This window comes from Brienomyrus brachyistius, chromosome 1 (genome assembly GCF_023856365.1).
Source record: "Brienomyrus brachyistius isolate T26 chromosome 1, BBRACH_0.4, whole genome shotgun sequence".
Lineage (NCBI taxonomy): Eukaryota > Metazoa > Chordata > Actinopteri > Osteoglossiformes > Mormyridae > Brienomyrus > Brienomyrus brachyistius.
This window is the reverse complement of record NC_064533.1, coordinates 2,411,179-2,427,175: the sequence shown is the minus strand read 5'-3', so window position 1 is coordinate 2,427,175 and position 15,997 is coordinate 2,411,179. Positions and strand designations below refer to the sequence as shown.

General features: G+C 45.2%; 1 protein-coding gene across 4 annotated transcripts; it reads right to left on the bottom strand.

The window, feature by feature from the left end:
- Positions 1-5,309: 5,309 nt before the first annotated feature.
- On the bottom strand, positions 5,310-13,469 carry hbp1 (HMG-box transcription factor 1). Of its 4 annotated transcripts, none has more exons than XM_048978103.1 (11): positions 13,408-13,469; positions 11,762-11,942; positions 11,237-11,444; positions 10,929-11,016; positions 10,700-10,811; positions 8,730-8,845; positions 8,494-8,650; positions 8,120-8,264; positions 7,712-8,011; positions 6,774-6,915; positions 5,310-6,410 (listed from the first exon to the last, which is right to left on the bottom strand). In XM_048978103.1, the coding sequence occupies exons 1-11, from the start codon at positions 13,420-13,422 to the stop codon at positions 6,393-6,395; spliced, it is 1,482 nt and encodes a 493-aa protein (XP_048834060.1). In that variant the 5' UTR covers positions 13,423-13,469; the 3' UTR covers positions 5,310-6,392. The 4 variants fall into 4 exon arrangements, with proteins under 4 accessions (XP_048834060.1, XP_048834142.1, XP_048834221.1 ...); XM_048978185.1 differs by having other exon boundaries at positions 11,783-11,942; XM_048978264.1 differs by lacking the exon at positions 13,408-13,469 and adding an exon at positions 12,736-13,393.
- Positions 13,470-15,997: the final 2,528 nt, after the last annotated feature.

Sequence of the window (15,997 nt, the reverse complement as noted above, 5' to 3'; positions counted from 1 at the left end):
ACCAGGATCCGGAATTCTAGGCCCCCTGTCTGCCAGACACGGAGTTCGGAAAATGGGCTGCTGGTAAAAGAGGAAAACTATTGCTGGGAAGCGAGTTATGTTGGGATTTTTAAGCCTTTTTTCTTGCTTTTATGCCCTTGCTGGTCAAATACACCATTTGGCTCATTATCATTTTTCTGTGTTAATATCATTCGCTTAATTCAATTATGTCAATTTCGCATAAGTGCTGGTTCAGTTTAATTACCTTCAAGAGCAAACAAGTTCAGCAAAAATGAAATAAACTGTAAAATGGTACGATATGTAAGTGAGGGGGTTACTTCGGGGGAGAGCTGAGCAGGTGCGTAGTCACACGCGTATGTTTGACGTCACACGTATCACCAGTGGGGCACTGCTCCTTGGCCAGTGTGCGCGTTTACAGTGCATGAAACAGACCCGCCTCAGACCCGTCCTGTGCTCCCTGTGAGTGCGCCGAGGTTTATGGTGTCATTAGGGCTACAAACTGGAGACTTATTGACGGGGAAAGTTAATTATGTTGAAGGAACATCTTAGCAAACAATCTCTCCTGCATAGAAGGAAATGAGTATTTAAAGCTGATTGTTTTCTCTGATTCGGGTTTGGTTTGGCCCTGGTGTAGAGTCCACTTTCACGTCATTAACCTTATCGAGTCCTCTGCCATTTAGTGATTAGGACCCTACAGGAAGATGTGGCCATATTGCCATATTGGAGCTGTTTGCCAGTGTATAAACAGCGTCTCCAGGTACAGTGGGTGGCAGAGAATTAATGGGGGGGTCCACTCACTGTTTTTAGTCCCATGGTGGGGAAGTCATCGAGCCAATAAAGATTTTCACATCCATTCCCGACTGAGAAGCAGATGGCTGGGCTGAAACAGACTCTTTTTCTCACCCATTCTTCTTCATCGTCATCTTCCTCATTACCCCCCACAAGTACCCTCTCCACAGTCCATCGTCGTAGCACCGCACTACAATGAAATGCCATTGTTGCAGAGCACTGACCTCTAAGCGTCCCAAACAGCCGTCCGTTAAAACGAGCCTGCTGCATTTAACTTCACAGAGCCTGTATCCTATTTTATAAATCCCACACTTTCTCCTTTTGGCAAAAGGTGCCGTAATATACTTGGCTTTGAAGTGTAGGCTGTTAAAATCGGCTACTGCTTCTTTAACACCACCAACACAATAGCACTCGGCAGCACAAAGGATCACCGATTAGAATTACGGCGCCATCACGCACTACCCCCCAACGCCTCTGGGCGGCTTCACCGGGGTCTCATTTCACGCTTCTGTTCTTCCTGGCTCTCAGCCAGCCCGACTGTGAGGTACTAATTTGTGACTCCTTTCCAGTCTGGCCCCTTGCGGATGGGGACCCACTCTGAAGGTGGATCAGTACCCACAGGGTATCCTGTTGGTTCAGGGAGGGGCAGATGGATGGAGCGAGGGAGGGAGAAGTGGGAGGAAAAGGAGAAGATGAAGCCAAGAATGTTGAGGCAAGATATAATTAGGAGGAGCGTGAGAAGGACGAATGACAGAGAGGCAGCGCTTTGCTTTCCTGTTTAATTCAATCTCACTCAATCTCCTTCAGCCAACATTGACCTTTGACCCGTGGCAATTTACAGCTATTCATAAAAGTCAAGCCAACCCAACTGGAGGTTTAATAGGGTTGGGGGCTGGTTTTAAAATATCATACATTCTTTCTTTCCTGGAGACTCGTTAACAGTCGTATGCAGAGTTACTTGTTTGATAAATCAAATGGCGAATAACGTTGGTCGCCAACACCCAAAAAAAGCATTAGTTGAACATTGGGTATATTTTTTCTTAATTGGACAAGTGCACCTTTAATGAGAGCAATTATACTGTGTTGGTTACATAACAGACATGCCATCACTTCAGGCGGATCTCATAGCTATCTTCAGCTGTTCATGTGTAGGTCAGTTGCAGGAGTGATGCGTGGTGCGTACTGTCTGCCTTTGGGTGCGGATCTTGAAGCGTAGGTGATCGTCAGCCAGCTGTGATTTGAATGCATTTGAGCGCTGAGGTTCGTTATGATTAGCAGACAGCTCTATTGGGCTTTTAATTAATGACAATGAAGGCTATGATTGCTGTCCAGCTGAGTGGGAAGCCAGTCCATCACAGGTTACACTCTGGAGGTGCCAGTTCTCCTACTTTTGTGTTTAATGGGAGAACCACAGACCAAAAGGTGTTAGGCTTGTACCACCCACTGAGCAACCCTAGAGTCATGGGAGAAACTAGGCCCCCACCCCATTGGTGGACAGGATTGACCTGTGCCACCAATTACTCACACCTTATTGGTTAAGTTGCTGTGACAGTACCCAGTAATCCCGCCTTCTGTGCCTTGTGAAGCCATAATACTGCACCTCTATCTCGGCTCATGTATCCATAGATCCTTGTATCTGGCTGTGGCATGCAATGGTTGGGTGTAGAACCTAATGTTTCAGCCCCTCTATGTTCTGTGTCCTGCTCCTCTGACCCAGCCATCTGCCACTATACATCAACATTCACCATCCTTATTCAACACCAGCTTAAGTCTAGAATTAGCATGATGTTCAGAGTACATCTCCTACTTCATTCCTCCGAGGCCACATCCTACCTAAATATGTCCCATTTGTCTCTTTTATTGTGGAAATGATGACGACCACGGAAATAAACCTCTCACTGGGTTCCATAGCTCCTCCTTCCCATGAAGACAGACAGACTCCTTGGTTCATCTCGATAAGCGAGAAAGAAAGAGTCTGACGTCCCCCTGCTAGATTATTGTTTCTAATTGCTTCTAACAAAGAGCCCATAATTAAGATGCAGGTTCGATTAGCACAAGCCATCAGTGACATCTTCTCCATCTGAAAAGACTCCTTTCATTTCCGAGTTCATTAGCTAGGTTAATGGCTTTCTACGAAAGTACTTCATGTAAACATTTGGAGAGCAAAGTCAGCTTCTGCAACCATAGCGTCAACTAACGAAATTCGTCTCATGACAGTTGCTAAGACTAATTTTAATTTACCCACTTCTCTAATGAATTAGATGGTCCCACAAAAAACAGAAAATGATTGATGATTTGAAGATTTCATCCATTTTTTGGTCACTGGTGGTAAATTGTCATCTCCCAGTTTCCAATCTCTGCTCCGGAAATGAGTGAGTAAAACTTTGGGCCATGTTCTATAAAACCGAGTCAGGATCTCAACTCAAGACAGTTACTAAGAAAACAAAAGGTTGTTGCTCTATTAAGCAGATCCAGTGGCTCCTCTGTAAATAATAGCAGAAGTAGGCATTTCAGGTCCAGAAAGTAAAAATCCAGACCAGAATTTTGTTTCAACCAACTAGTTGAGCATCAGTCATCACTCTGCTTAGTTGAAACTATATCCCATCCAGGGTGTCACCCAGCCCTGTGCTCTGTGATGGACCGGTATCCCATCCAGGGTGTCACCCAGCCCTGTGCTCTGTGATGGACCGGTATCCCATCCAGGGTGTCACCCAGCCCTGTGCTCTGTGATGGACCGGTATCCCATCCAGGGTGTCACCCAGCCCTGTGCTCTGTGATGGACCGGTATCCCATCCAGGGTGTCACCCAGCCCTGTGCTCTGTGATGGACCGGTATCCCATCCAGGGTGTCACCCAGCCCTGTGCTCTGTGATGGACCGGTATCCCATCCAGGGTGTCACCCAGCCCTGTGCTCTGTGATGGACCGGTATCCCATCCAGGGTGTCACCCAGCCCTGTGCTCTGTGATGGACCGGTATCCCATCCAGGGTGTCACCCAGCCCTGTGCTCTGTGATGGACTGGTATCCCATACAAGGGTTCCCCCTCCTTATGATGGACCAGTATCCCATCCAGGGTGTCAAAATAATGTTAAAATATCTCTGTGCGTCTTTCATTTATTACTGTTGATAGCCAAGCCCTCCTTAACTGACCTTTAATTGTAACAGCCAGTCATGTGATTGATGAACTGATGGATTCGTAATTATTTTTACAGTGATTCCCATAGTTTGACTGCAATTGGGACTACCTGCAATTGTGGGGAATGGAATTGATCCCAAAACAGTCAAAAGGTTGCACCTAAATTTTAATTTTATTGCATTTCAAATGTCATTTCAAAATGCCTTACTGTATAAAAGGACTAAGTGTTAACCTATACAAATTCTTATTTAAATATACAATATTTAAATGACTTTAAATAAAATTAACACTAAGTGATAATTATTAGTTTAAAATAATAAACTAATATAAGTAAACATGAAGACAGAGAAGAGCTGCACAAACATTGCAGTGCCAGCCGACTAACCTCAGAGGTGCGTGTCCCGTTGACAGGCAGTAATCAGAGCCACTCCCCCCCCCCGACACACAGACGCCGACACAGACGCAGACTCAGTCCCTTGTCCTGACTGTCATGTGACAGCTGCCACCACTGTAACAAAATTAACTTTTGAAAATTTATGAAGGAGAGGTGAGCGCTGTCACCATGACACAAGAGGAATGGCTGCTGTGAAGCTTATGTGCACATAGTCTGCAGGCTACACAGTGTGCTATAGGTGTATTTCTGTATATTTATAAACAGTGATGTAAGCCTGCACCCTAGTGGCAGACGAGAGAATACACTATGCGTAAAGCACTGAGATCACTGTCCTTATTCACTTACTCTCCATTTCTTCCCACTTTGAACATGTACAGCAATATTTGCTGCCTACCGCCTTTTTCCTGTTGCACTATGGGAAAGCGTGAGGCTAGGCGAGTAAGATACGCAGGCATTAATTCGATAATGCCTTACCTTTCATCTAGCAATTTCCTTTCTATGCTGTCCTCGTCATGCCGTCTGGCACGGAATGAATTAAAAGTGTCAGAAGTCGGTCCCTTCGTCAGGACAGCGCGCAGCGCGCCGAGCAGCTGTGAGAGGATTAGATTACGCATGCATCTGGTTTGAGGTTTTACACCAAAGCCAGCAGCATGGTGTCAGGCCGCAGCGGGCCGGCCGTCACCATAGCGATGGAGCCTCTGGAGAAGGTGCTTGCACAGACGCAGAAGAGACTGCGCGGAAGCCAAGATCTGCTGGCCGGAAGGATGCAGGAGACCGGGCCCATCTGACAGTTAACAGTTCCCTTACAGTTCCTACTGTAGTATCAGCCCGCTGTCAAAGGCACCTTACTGACGCAGGATTAAGTAAATCACAGGTCTGACAGAGGGTCACTGCATCCGAATGCACTTTGCCTCTCTTTGTGATTGCTAACAAAGTTAAGCCATTTTTTACTTGTAGATACACAGAACAATGACACACAAGAAGTGAACAGATTAAGTTTAAACTTTTATTTATAATATAATACAAGATCATTCTGTGCAACAGTTCTGTTGGACAAGGAGCTGTACATTATTGACAGAGAAAATTAAAAACGCAATGAAACTCAGCAGTACGCTGGAGTCACTCAGTTAAGCGACGATTGTGTCTGAAATTATTCCAAAAAACAAAACAAAAAAATCTTTAAACACAGCTTCCGTTGTTATAAATTTGTTATACGACTATGTGTATGTATGTGTGTGTTTGTTTGTGTATAAAGTGCAAAAACATATAGGGCAATAGTATAGACCCCAAGAACTGCGTGTATGTGCGCCTCTATATTAGCGATGGGAGTTTCGGGGCATTGAGAGTGGCAGTGGGCGGGACCGCGCACTGTCAATCACCATCCGGTTCAGCCAATGGCATGCGAGATTGACAAGTGGGTGACTCATAATCCTGCCCACCAGTTTCAAAAGCCCACGTCTCCCATCACAGCTGTATATAATACATCAGTGTATGGCAGCTTTAGTCACACACCCAGAGTATATAGCAGAAGCCTCAGCTAAAGAGGTTTCGCTACATTATACACCCCCAGCTCTTCTGCAAATACAAAGTTAAATGGATTACTATATATTGCAATAACATAGTGAGTAATACAAATATAATTATATGAACAGCTGAAATAAAGCAATTTTAAATTCCCCTTTTTTACATTTAAAAATAGACATTTGTATACAACTCCATCTCTCCCCAGCGTAGCACCATAGGGTCTTGTGTTTCAAGCCTATAAGTATGAAATTACCTGAAAAAAGAACTGAACGGTTTCTTACTTTGGAAGAATAAGGCAATTCGGTCAAATAAACACACAAAATATTGAAGCAGTTATTTACTGGATTATATCTGAAAGTTCGGCCTGTGTTCTGCCTGCCCCCTGCACCCCGGCGTCTTCCGCTGAAGAGCCTCTTTAAAAACGGTGTTCATTGTCACAGTAAAATCATGTCGACCTTATGTGGGGAGGGGGGGGGGGGGGGGGGGGCAGGCGGTCCTGTCCACGACTCTGTCCAGTTCACATTTCCTCTGCGTCTGGCTGCGTCTGTGACCTAGTTCTGCTGCGAGCCCTGTGTGGGAGAGGGCCGGAGAGGCCAGGGTGAGCTGCAAAGGACAGATAAGGCTTCCGGAGTCCTGCTCCACTTCAGCTAACAGATAAATACCCTCCCCCACCTCTGGGACCCCCAGCTTCCCGAGCAGCCCCCATCTGGACAAACAGTGTAAAGAACAGCGGGATTACTGACTGGCCAGGGCACACTGCCTGGGCGATACGATGAGCGAGCTTTGTAATTGGGCCTTGTCTAGAGGCTCCTCCTCCTGGCCAACTCTGCCAATGACTTACTCCTGAGAGAGAGTCGGTGTAACTGGCAGTGGGTAGAACCATTCACTGCCTACCACCCAGCTGGAGGGCGAGGGCTTGTCACGCAGCTCACCGAGTTCGTTCTCTTGCGCTTCCAGCAGTCAGGGTTGAGGCGCTTCTGCTCCTCTGCCAGGGCCTTGGCCTCCATGGTGTACAGCTTCCTCTCCTCATTCTTCATCTTCTTCCATTTGTCACCCAGGATCACACTGATGGCTCTGTGGGGGGGGGGGGGGGGGGCACAGGGATCAGGGCTAGGAGATAAGTGCCGTCCCGTGATCGCAAGCTGGACCTATCGGAGTTTCCGCGATGGCCTGGCCGGCGATGACAATGCAGGACGCTGCCTGTGAACACGGAAGCTGCAGCAGGTCGGCGTGGAAATTCAGCAGAGAAACATCTCATCTCAATGACAGCATCATTGGCAAAAGGGACAGAGTGATTCAGGACCTCTCAGGAACACGAACCGTGCTTCAGTAATGCAGAAGTGCAGTGGTGTAGCCAGTGAGGTAATTTAACACTGTATAACGAGTGTTATACTGTAGCGGTGAGGTCACTTGGTACGGTACTATTGCAGTATCTTAGGGGTGAAACAACTTAATAATGTATTTGGGTTATTTTGTCGTGAAGTATTTGGTACTGTACTAATGTGATACTGCAGTAATTTGTTACTGTACTTGTGCAGTGATGTTCATTGTTATGGTATTAGTGAAGGAGTGTAGCAGTGAAGTCATTTGGGACTGTAGTACCTTAGAGATGAAGTAGTGTTGTATTACAGTAACAAACTAATTAGTACCACACTAATGTAGTACAGCATAATAACCTGATACTGTACTAGCGTAGTGCTGTAGCAGTGAAGTGATGAAGTCCTGTACTAGTACGGTAATGTAACACAGTGTAGCAAGTGAATGCAATAGTATACTAGTGAATGCTGTAGTATTAAAGCAACTATACTGATAACCTTACAACTTCCGTAAATCAATGCGCACACACACACAGACAAACACGCAGACAGACCTGTTGTCCTTCCCTGGGTACATCTGTGTATATTCTACCCTGTACTTCTTGGCGAAAAGCATGAAGGCGTTCATTGGCCGCTTGCACTTGGTGGGCGTGGCACTGCTCCCGGTCCCTGAGGTGTGGCTTTTGTTTGATTTGCTGTGGGGTGTCTGAGAGGCGTTGCACGGCTCCAGATCCCGAGCCAACTTCTCACAGTCAGGGCTGACGGCGCCCCCGCTGGACAGGGAGGCTCGCCTCTGGCGAGCCATGCTGCTTAGCACATACACAGCCGATGAGTCCAGGGGGGTGAAGTCATAGCTGAGGGAGGGGGGCACAGCACATATTACAAGGCACAGCCCAGCTACAGGGGCAGCAAAATGCCAGAAAGCTCAGCGAGCATTTGGGTGCTACACATAAGATCCTCACCTTCTGAACGTGTCAAAGACGACCGAATCGTCACAGTTGATGGCGTCTGGGTGCCCGGGTGGCAGACACAGGTCTCCCACCTGGACCTCATAGCAGGGAATCCCGTGCTGGACAACGGTGAGGCTCGGATAGAAGGAGGACCACCCTACAGGAGGAGACGAGGAGGACGTGAATGCAGCAATACTGCCGCTACCTTCTCCATTTGTACAGATGTTAGGAATGTGAAAGCGAAACCTGATTAAATGACGGTTATAAAGATTAACCACTAAGAAAGCCACTGGAAATATGACATCATTTCCAGGACACAGGCAAGTAAACATACTTATTCATGCAGTACTAACTAGCCATTTTCTCCTGGCATTTCCTGACTTTACCTTTACTTTTCACATAAAAGGGATGGTCCAGTCTGCACTCTGCAGTCAAGAGGCCTTCCTCCAGCGAGCCAGGGTCAAAGGTCAGCTTGAGGACCGACTGGCCGAAAGAAACGGTCTCCTCGTGGGCGACCAGCTTCAAGCCTTCCGAGCCATACCTCTGCAAGGTGACATTCCAGAGACAGAGTCAGTGACTGTGTCAGCCAGTGCTCCCAGCGTTACCAGTGACGACATTTCACCTTGATGGAGCGACATGGTGGCTCCCCCTCATCGCCAGACTCGTCATCAGAGTCGGCAAGGTCCTCGGCGTCCTGCCACTCCACATTGGGGCCCTTGTGGAAGCGTAGACGTGTGCCTGAGGACAGAGCGGTCAGGAACCCATCACACGCCGCGACTGCGAGACCAACATCCGTGGGAAACAGTCTCTACTTCTTCCTTATGAAATAAAACTGCATTCTTCTCTGTTTAAATTTGATATTTGCAGTGGTTTTGGCTCCAAAATCAAATCATTTACTACTGAATTCATATATATGGGGATGGTGTGTGGGTCAGTGGATTAGGATGGGGCGCCTAGGATCGGAACGTTGCTGGTTCAAACCCCAGGGTCAGCACAGTGATGTCACCAAGCACTCCCAATCGTATGGCTCTTTGGATAAAAGCCAAACAAATAAATCTGGAGTGTTTTTGTTTTTGTTAAATCAAATCATTTATTATTTACTTCATACATATTTTGTGACTCAATAATAATCGTTTTAAATTGAAATATTAAGTGATTATTTGTTTGAATGGCTACAGGTCCTGTAATGTTAAGTGCAGCTCCTGTTGCAGTGCTGTCCTGTACTGGTTTTGGCCCAGCATAGCTCTTGCTGCAGTGCTGTCATGTACTGGTTTTGGCCCAGCATAGCTCTTGCTGCAGTGCTGTCCTGTACTGGTTTTGGCCCAGCATAGCTCTTGCTGCAGTGCTGTCATGTACTGGTTTTGGCCCAGCATAGCTCTTGCTGCAGTGCTGTCCTGCACTGGTTTTGGCCCAGCATAGCTCTTGCTGCAGTGCTGTCCTGCACTGGTTTTGGCCCAGCATAGCTCTTGCTGCAGTGCTGTCCTGTACTGGTTTTGGCCCAGCATAGCTCTTGCTGCAGTGCTGTCCTGTACTGGTTTTGGCCCAGCATAGCTCTTGCTGCAGTGCTGTCCTGTACTGGTTTTGGCCCAACATAGAGGCACTTGCGCAGCTGTATGCCAGTGACTTACTACCTGCCTTGCTTGAACGTTGCCTTGCTGGCAGCTAAATAAATAGATGTTTAATGTAAATGAGATGATAACTGCTGGATTCAGTAACCCCTGGTGAACAGACTCAGCCAGAGGAACTGCTGAATGTCTGGGCTTACTGATGTATGACTGAACTACTTATGCTTGTGACTTCTTGTGCAGTTTAATACCGTACAGTAGAGGGCGCTATTGACTTTAGATACCAAACTTGTACAAAATGGCTGGAAAGTACTAATAGGACTATGGAAACATCAGATATCAGTCATTTCTGCAATCCGGTCCATCACAGCACACATATGCACACACTCTGGGCAATTAGGAGATGCTAAACAGCCTGTGTGTGGTGGAGCAGCCAGTGGGAAGCAAACAAGCCAAGTTCACTAGCAAACAGGGCAGAGATACGATTTAGCCTGCAGCTCCAAAGGTACTAAGTAAGCACCATGAAAAAAGACGCCAAATTCTCTGTTAGTCCATATTATGAATTAAGAACTGGGCTGTATATCGTGTTTTTTGATTCTAATTAAAGTCTACAACTATATAGCTGAGCTGTCCAGTTGGAGTTCTGCCATTTACCTTATGCTTATACCTTATGTATTTATATTCTATATGCCTCCATATATCATATTTCTGTGTATCTGGAATTTATGTGCATATGTGCAGGAGGGGAGTGGGGATTCTGGGCCCTGTGACATATCACATTGAGCCCCCAACAAGGACCAATCCAAATATGCTCCAAATCGTGTAGGACTCTCCACCCTAACTTTCCTCCCTTTATGGTGCCCCGGTAAATACGTATGACCAGTATATATGCATGTATATATTTTTCATCTTTAAATTCTACATTCCACTGTGAGCCCCATGTACAAAGAAACTCTTTTCTCGACTTTTTCTCCAAAGGGAATCGAGCGGTGCGGCCTTAGGTGGCCCCTCCCTTGGCAGTTGGTACCTTTCAGGAAGCAGTGCCAGGCGGTAGGGGGCCAGGAATGGGACCATCCCAAGTCATCATCATCAGAGAGTGAAGACGTGCAGAAGACCCCCGACTCTGACTCGCTGCTCGCCTGGGGGGGGGGGGCAGTGAGGAGCACCAATGCAGTCAATGCTACACAGTCAACGCTATATGGTCTGCTTGTCACAGGGTCTCCACAAGGGGGCGACAGCACCAGCTCGGGTCGTACCCGCACACGCCTGCTGCTGGAGGCCTGGGGGGGGCGGGCGTAGGAATGTAAACTGTTGCTGCTGGCAAAGATGTGGACAGGGGAGGACCTGCAGTGACAGAGGGAGGCGAGACGAGTTAGTGATTCATCAGCAAGCTGGAGAAATACAGGCGTCACGCCTGCATGTGGGGAGGAGGTGTGTGCTGACTGTGTGCCTGTCTCCTCGCTTGCTGTACGTGCAGCAGCCTCCTTCACATCGTCACATTACTGTGCTTTCTGCTCTGTAACTGCATGGCCTGGCAATTCGCACTGAAATGACTAAAACCCACCTGGGGTGAGGGGTCTGCAGGAGGGGACTCTGTGGACTGGTGGCGATGTTAGCCAGCTCGGCGAGCCAGTTGGTATCAGGAGAGCCGCTGTCCGCAGCCGGGCTCCAGGCTCCCTGCGGCCGTTCCTGGTGGGAGACGCCAGCTGACAACTGGAATACGGCCGGAGAGCCTCTGCCTTCCTGGACCTCCTGCAGCTCCGGGAGATCATCTGGGGGGGGGGGGGGGGGGGGCAAATTGAGAATGCTAATGCTGACACCACATTCCAGAGTCAAAGCAAGACTTCAAAGCAGCTCCTTTTAGAGCATTTTCAGTTTGTAAAACCTTGCTGATCGTATTTCTCATTAAACATGTATTTCATCATATTTTAAATGACTTTTATGGCAGATGTGCAGAACTGGATGAGCGGCATATGCTAAAATATGATTTCAGCTGCACTGAGTCTATGGAGCACAATTACAGACAGGTAAGCCTGGCTCTCCATGGGCCTGCCTGTGTATACGTGTATGCGTGTCTGTCTGTGATTACCATACTCCACGTGACTCTCACTGGAAGGGTATCCGGGAGAGGATGGCAGGTCCTCGTTGCACTTCAGCATGTCAAAATCGTCTCTGATTCCTGAGGCGTTCTGCAGCTCTACCAGCTGGCTTCGGTCTGCTCTGTTGGGCACCACTTCCCAGACCATATTACGCCATGTCAGCTTGCCGGACTGCAGAAACACGGTGGTCACCACAATCAGAAATGATTCGTCGGCTGAAGCTCATCTAGTCCTCATCAATATAAATTAAGAGTAAGATATCTTTATTGAGTGTATTTAGGAATTACATAATGCAAATAAGTGTATTTACAGTAGGGATTACATAACGGCATAAACGTGATATCACAAAAACAAAAAAATGCCCATTACATCATATTTACATAACATTATAAATAGCTTCATATTTATAACGCATAGCACGGCTTCTTTTGTTTAAAGAGAACGACGTCATAAATGGTCTCAGAAAACGCTATATGCAAAAAACGAAAAACCTTCCCATTCTGTATTTTGGAGGTAAATATACACTGAGGTGCATGTGCGCGGAGTAGTTACACATATTTTTGGGGAAAATGCATGCCGCGAACTATGATCTATTGTCTCAGGACTCGGTGTCTCCGTTCGCAGAAGGCGTCATGTGACCCTTTGCACGCAAACCCTTGTTTATAAACTTTTGGAACTTGGCGCATGCGCTCCAGGGCTCATTCATTCAGAACTGCGTAACTACGAATGATCAATAACACGACAGAATTACCCTAAAAGGTTCAGCTCAAACTGTTTTCACAATGAGAAAAGAACGTGCAATCTTTTTGCCTTACGTGTCCCATTCACTTTTATAATTAAGTTGTAGCAGATCGTCGATCAAATGCACGTAAAAAGTACATTAGTATGTTATATCCAAACAAAATCAGTTAAAATACGTATACGGAATGTACTGATATATTACATTAAATCAAACGTTACACACGTTTCCTTTGAAGTGTTCCTTTGTCTCGAAAGTCCTCGTCTTTATCCTCTGCAGGCAAAATTTTCATACAAAATCATATGTTTACAAAGACACACAGACGACGGTCGACCAAAAAAATAAAGAAAAATTCCAAAATTAGACAATGGTGGTTTTAGGTGTTTTAATCGCATTAATCTAGTGACTTTCGATGACAAAACGTAACTCTTTTGTTGGATGGATAATCAGCCATTATAATGTCAACAACAAGATAAAGAAAAAGCGGACTACAAAACGATCCAAGTTTAAAACTTCACAAAAATATGTCGACAAGTTCAGACACGAAGCCCCGACGACTTGTCATTCACGATGGTGAAATGAATGAAGTTAAAAGTCACGGATCGACAAAGGTACACGTCTCGGGCTGAACCCTAAACTACCTCCTGAGAGCTAAACCAAAACAAAACTACCCAGCTAGCTAGTGAGCTAACGGCTAGCTACCAAAACAACAAACGTTCACAATGAAATTTTCCACCCTGGCAGGAAATGTCATTCGAAGGCGACACCGTCAGCGGTACTCTTTCGCTCTCTAACGTTCACGTCCGCAGAAAGAATTAAAGTTATTTTATCGTTTCATTGTATTTCCTTCAACCTTTTGTTTCGCTCCGTAGCAAGACAGCTAACTTTGTCACTTACCAAATCCGTCGCCATTACCGAGTTTCTCTGGCATTCACTGAAGGGGCGGGAATGATTACTTTTAGATCTGCACAGCTATTGGTGCTACAAAATGTCAATCCTAACCACATTCCTTTGTAATTGGCTTAGTTTAACCATACTTCCGAAAATTTGAGCCTTCATTTAATTTTTGTATTTTTATTGGTTGAACGGCATGTTCGTTATCTGTATGCCGCTATTTATTGGACAAAGCCCCCACCCACCCATTAGTGTTTTTGTTCTATGATTTAATATCAAGAAAACTAAGTGTTAGTGTTTCGATACTGAATCAAACAATGGCAGGAGAGGCGGGTTATAAAGTAATCTATTTTAATCGTATTTTTGTGACGCCCGTCTTTTATTTACCAAATATTAAGAATGAGTATCGCCCGATTCATATAAAGTGGTCGTTTGCACAACGTGTGTAGAACAGCTCTGGTCATATGTATTTACATCGCCAGTTTCTTCCTAGTACGCAGAGCACCGGCATTGTTTCCATATTGTCTGTTTAAAAAATCATACATTATATTTGTTTACGATAATATTTTAGTTTTTACTATTCATTACACTCTGCAATACCAAATGCTACACTCCGAGTACAATAAAAAGGTTGACTACAATTATATGAGTAATTTCCTACATACAGATTAATACATTCATACATAAGTGATATCATTTATATAAAAATTCAGTATTATTTGACATTAGGGCTAGTTGACTTTAATCCTCATTGCTGATGGCTGTGCTTATAACTAATGCTAACGTGAACAGTATGGTAATCTTCATAACTACAAATGACAAAACCATGAATAACAGCTTCCTCGATTATTATAGGAAACCTATGTGGAAGAGTTGCAGGCAGAAATCGAAAAGAAATTAAGTAAACGAGAACGTGCGCGATGTGTAAAACAAAACGCTTATTTGTCTCCAACAAAGATAAGTGGAAGAAAGTAAGTGTCATACGTGAGAAGAGACTACGAGATGCTAGAAGGAAATGGAAGTTGGTAGGAGTTTCGGTTACAGCTGACTGTCGGATGGAAAGAAACTGCCAGCTGACGGCAGTAGGGGGCGCGCGTTTGCACTCTAGCGGCCATGCGCGCAAACTCCCCGTTTGAACACCAGAGAGAATTTGTCGCCTTTATAAAGCGATGATCATTTTCTGGTGTATTCCCGGCCTTCTCAGCATTTTCCATCAGGAATGAAAAAAATACAAGGACGCAAACTCCACTGTAGTGAGAAAAAAAACTTTTGCAAAATTTCAGCTGAGTACACTATTTCATACAAAATAAAACTATATACTTATACTCCACATACGGAATATATCAGCGCGTATACTTAACGGCCCAGTATACATTTAGTACATGGCTTCAGCAGTGCCACTGGCAATAAAAAATTTTAAGTTCATCCTTCACTGACAGTTATTCAAACTACAAATACATGCATTACATCAAAGACTGACCGACATTGAACTGTAGGTTTTCCAAACCACTTATCCTACTGGGTCGCGGGGAGTCTGGAGCCTATCCTGGAAGTTACGGAAACGAGGCAGGGAACAACCCAGGATAGGGGGCCAGCCCATCGCAGGGCACACTCACACACCATTCACTCATACAGGCAATTTAGTAACTCCAATTAGCCTCAGCATGTTTTTGGACTGTGGGGGGAAACCGGAGCACCCAGAGGAAACCCCACGACGACATGGGGAGAACATGCAAACTCCACACACATGTAACCTGAGCAGAGACTTGAACCCGGGTCCCAGAGGTGTGAGGCAACAATGCTAACCGCTGCACCACTATATTATTATATATAGTTCAGTTCAAGGGTGGCATGGTAGTGCTGTGGCATATATTATATTTTTAAATAGATCACAACAGAATATACAGGATCGAGTGTAAATATTCAGAAACGACTTCATACATTTCTCAAATAAGTTGAATAAGTCTTTTTTAATAAAAAAATTGTACTTTATTGTAATGAAAATTCAAATATAATCAACAATATCATACTGAAAATACTCTTTAGACCTTTGAACTGCATTACAGGGAACATACAGCACTGCCAACACCAAACTAGTCCAAGAAGATGTCAACTGATTAACATACAGAAAAAAAACATACCTTTAAAAAAAGCTACTCTCCATTAAACTTGTGTACACTACTTTCCATGACATGTTCACACATTAAAGTTTGAAATTATGCGGTTACATAAATACCACAAAACAAGAAAAAATCTTATCTTCTGAAAGATGAAGGTGTAGACTTTTATAAAGAATATAGGAAATGGTTGGTATGGGAGTGCAGAGGTAGAGAGTGATGAGCCAATCGACGGTCTGTCCTCAGGAGGGACTATCAGGACTGCAGGAATCTGCCCTTTGCTGACTTTACTGACACTAGGAAGGCTGTTACTTCAAGATTAAAGACAATTCAATAAACATGACATATGGATAAAAGAAAGCTTGCCTAAAGGAAAAGTGATTAATGCTGTATCTAATGAACTAATTATTACGCATCTTGATTATCTTCCTGCCACCCAAACTCCATCAGTTCCACCATAATACCCTTATCATTAA

Bases quoted from the DNA above. Each gene is read 5' to 3' on its own strand.
- hbp1 (XM_048978103.1), bottom strand. The intron at 8,265-8,493 runs GTAAAGTCAGGA...CTCCTCCTGTAG, and splicing joins CTTTTATGTGAAAAGTAAAG to GGTGGTCCTCCTTCTATCCG. The intron at 6,916-7,711 runs GTCTGTCTGCGT...CCCCCCCCACAG, and splicing joins TACCCAGGGAAGGACAACAG to AGCCATCAGTGTGATCCTGG.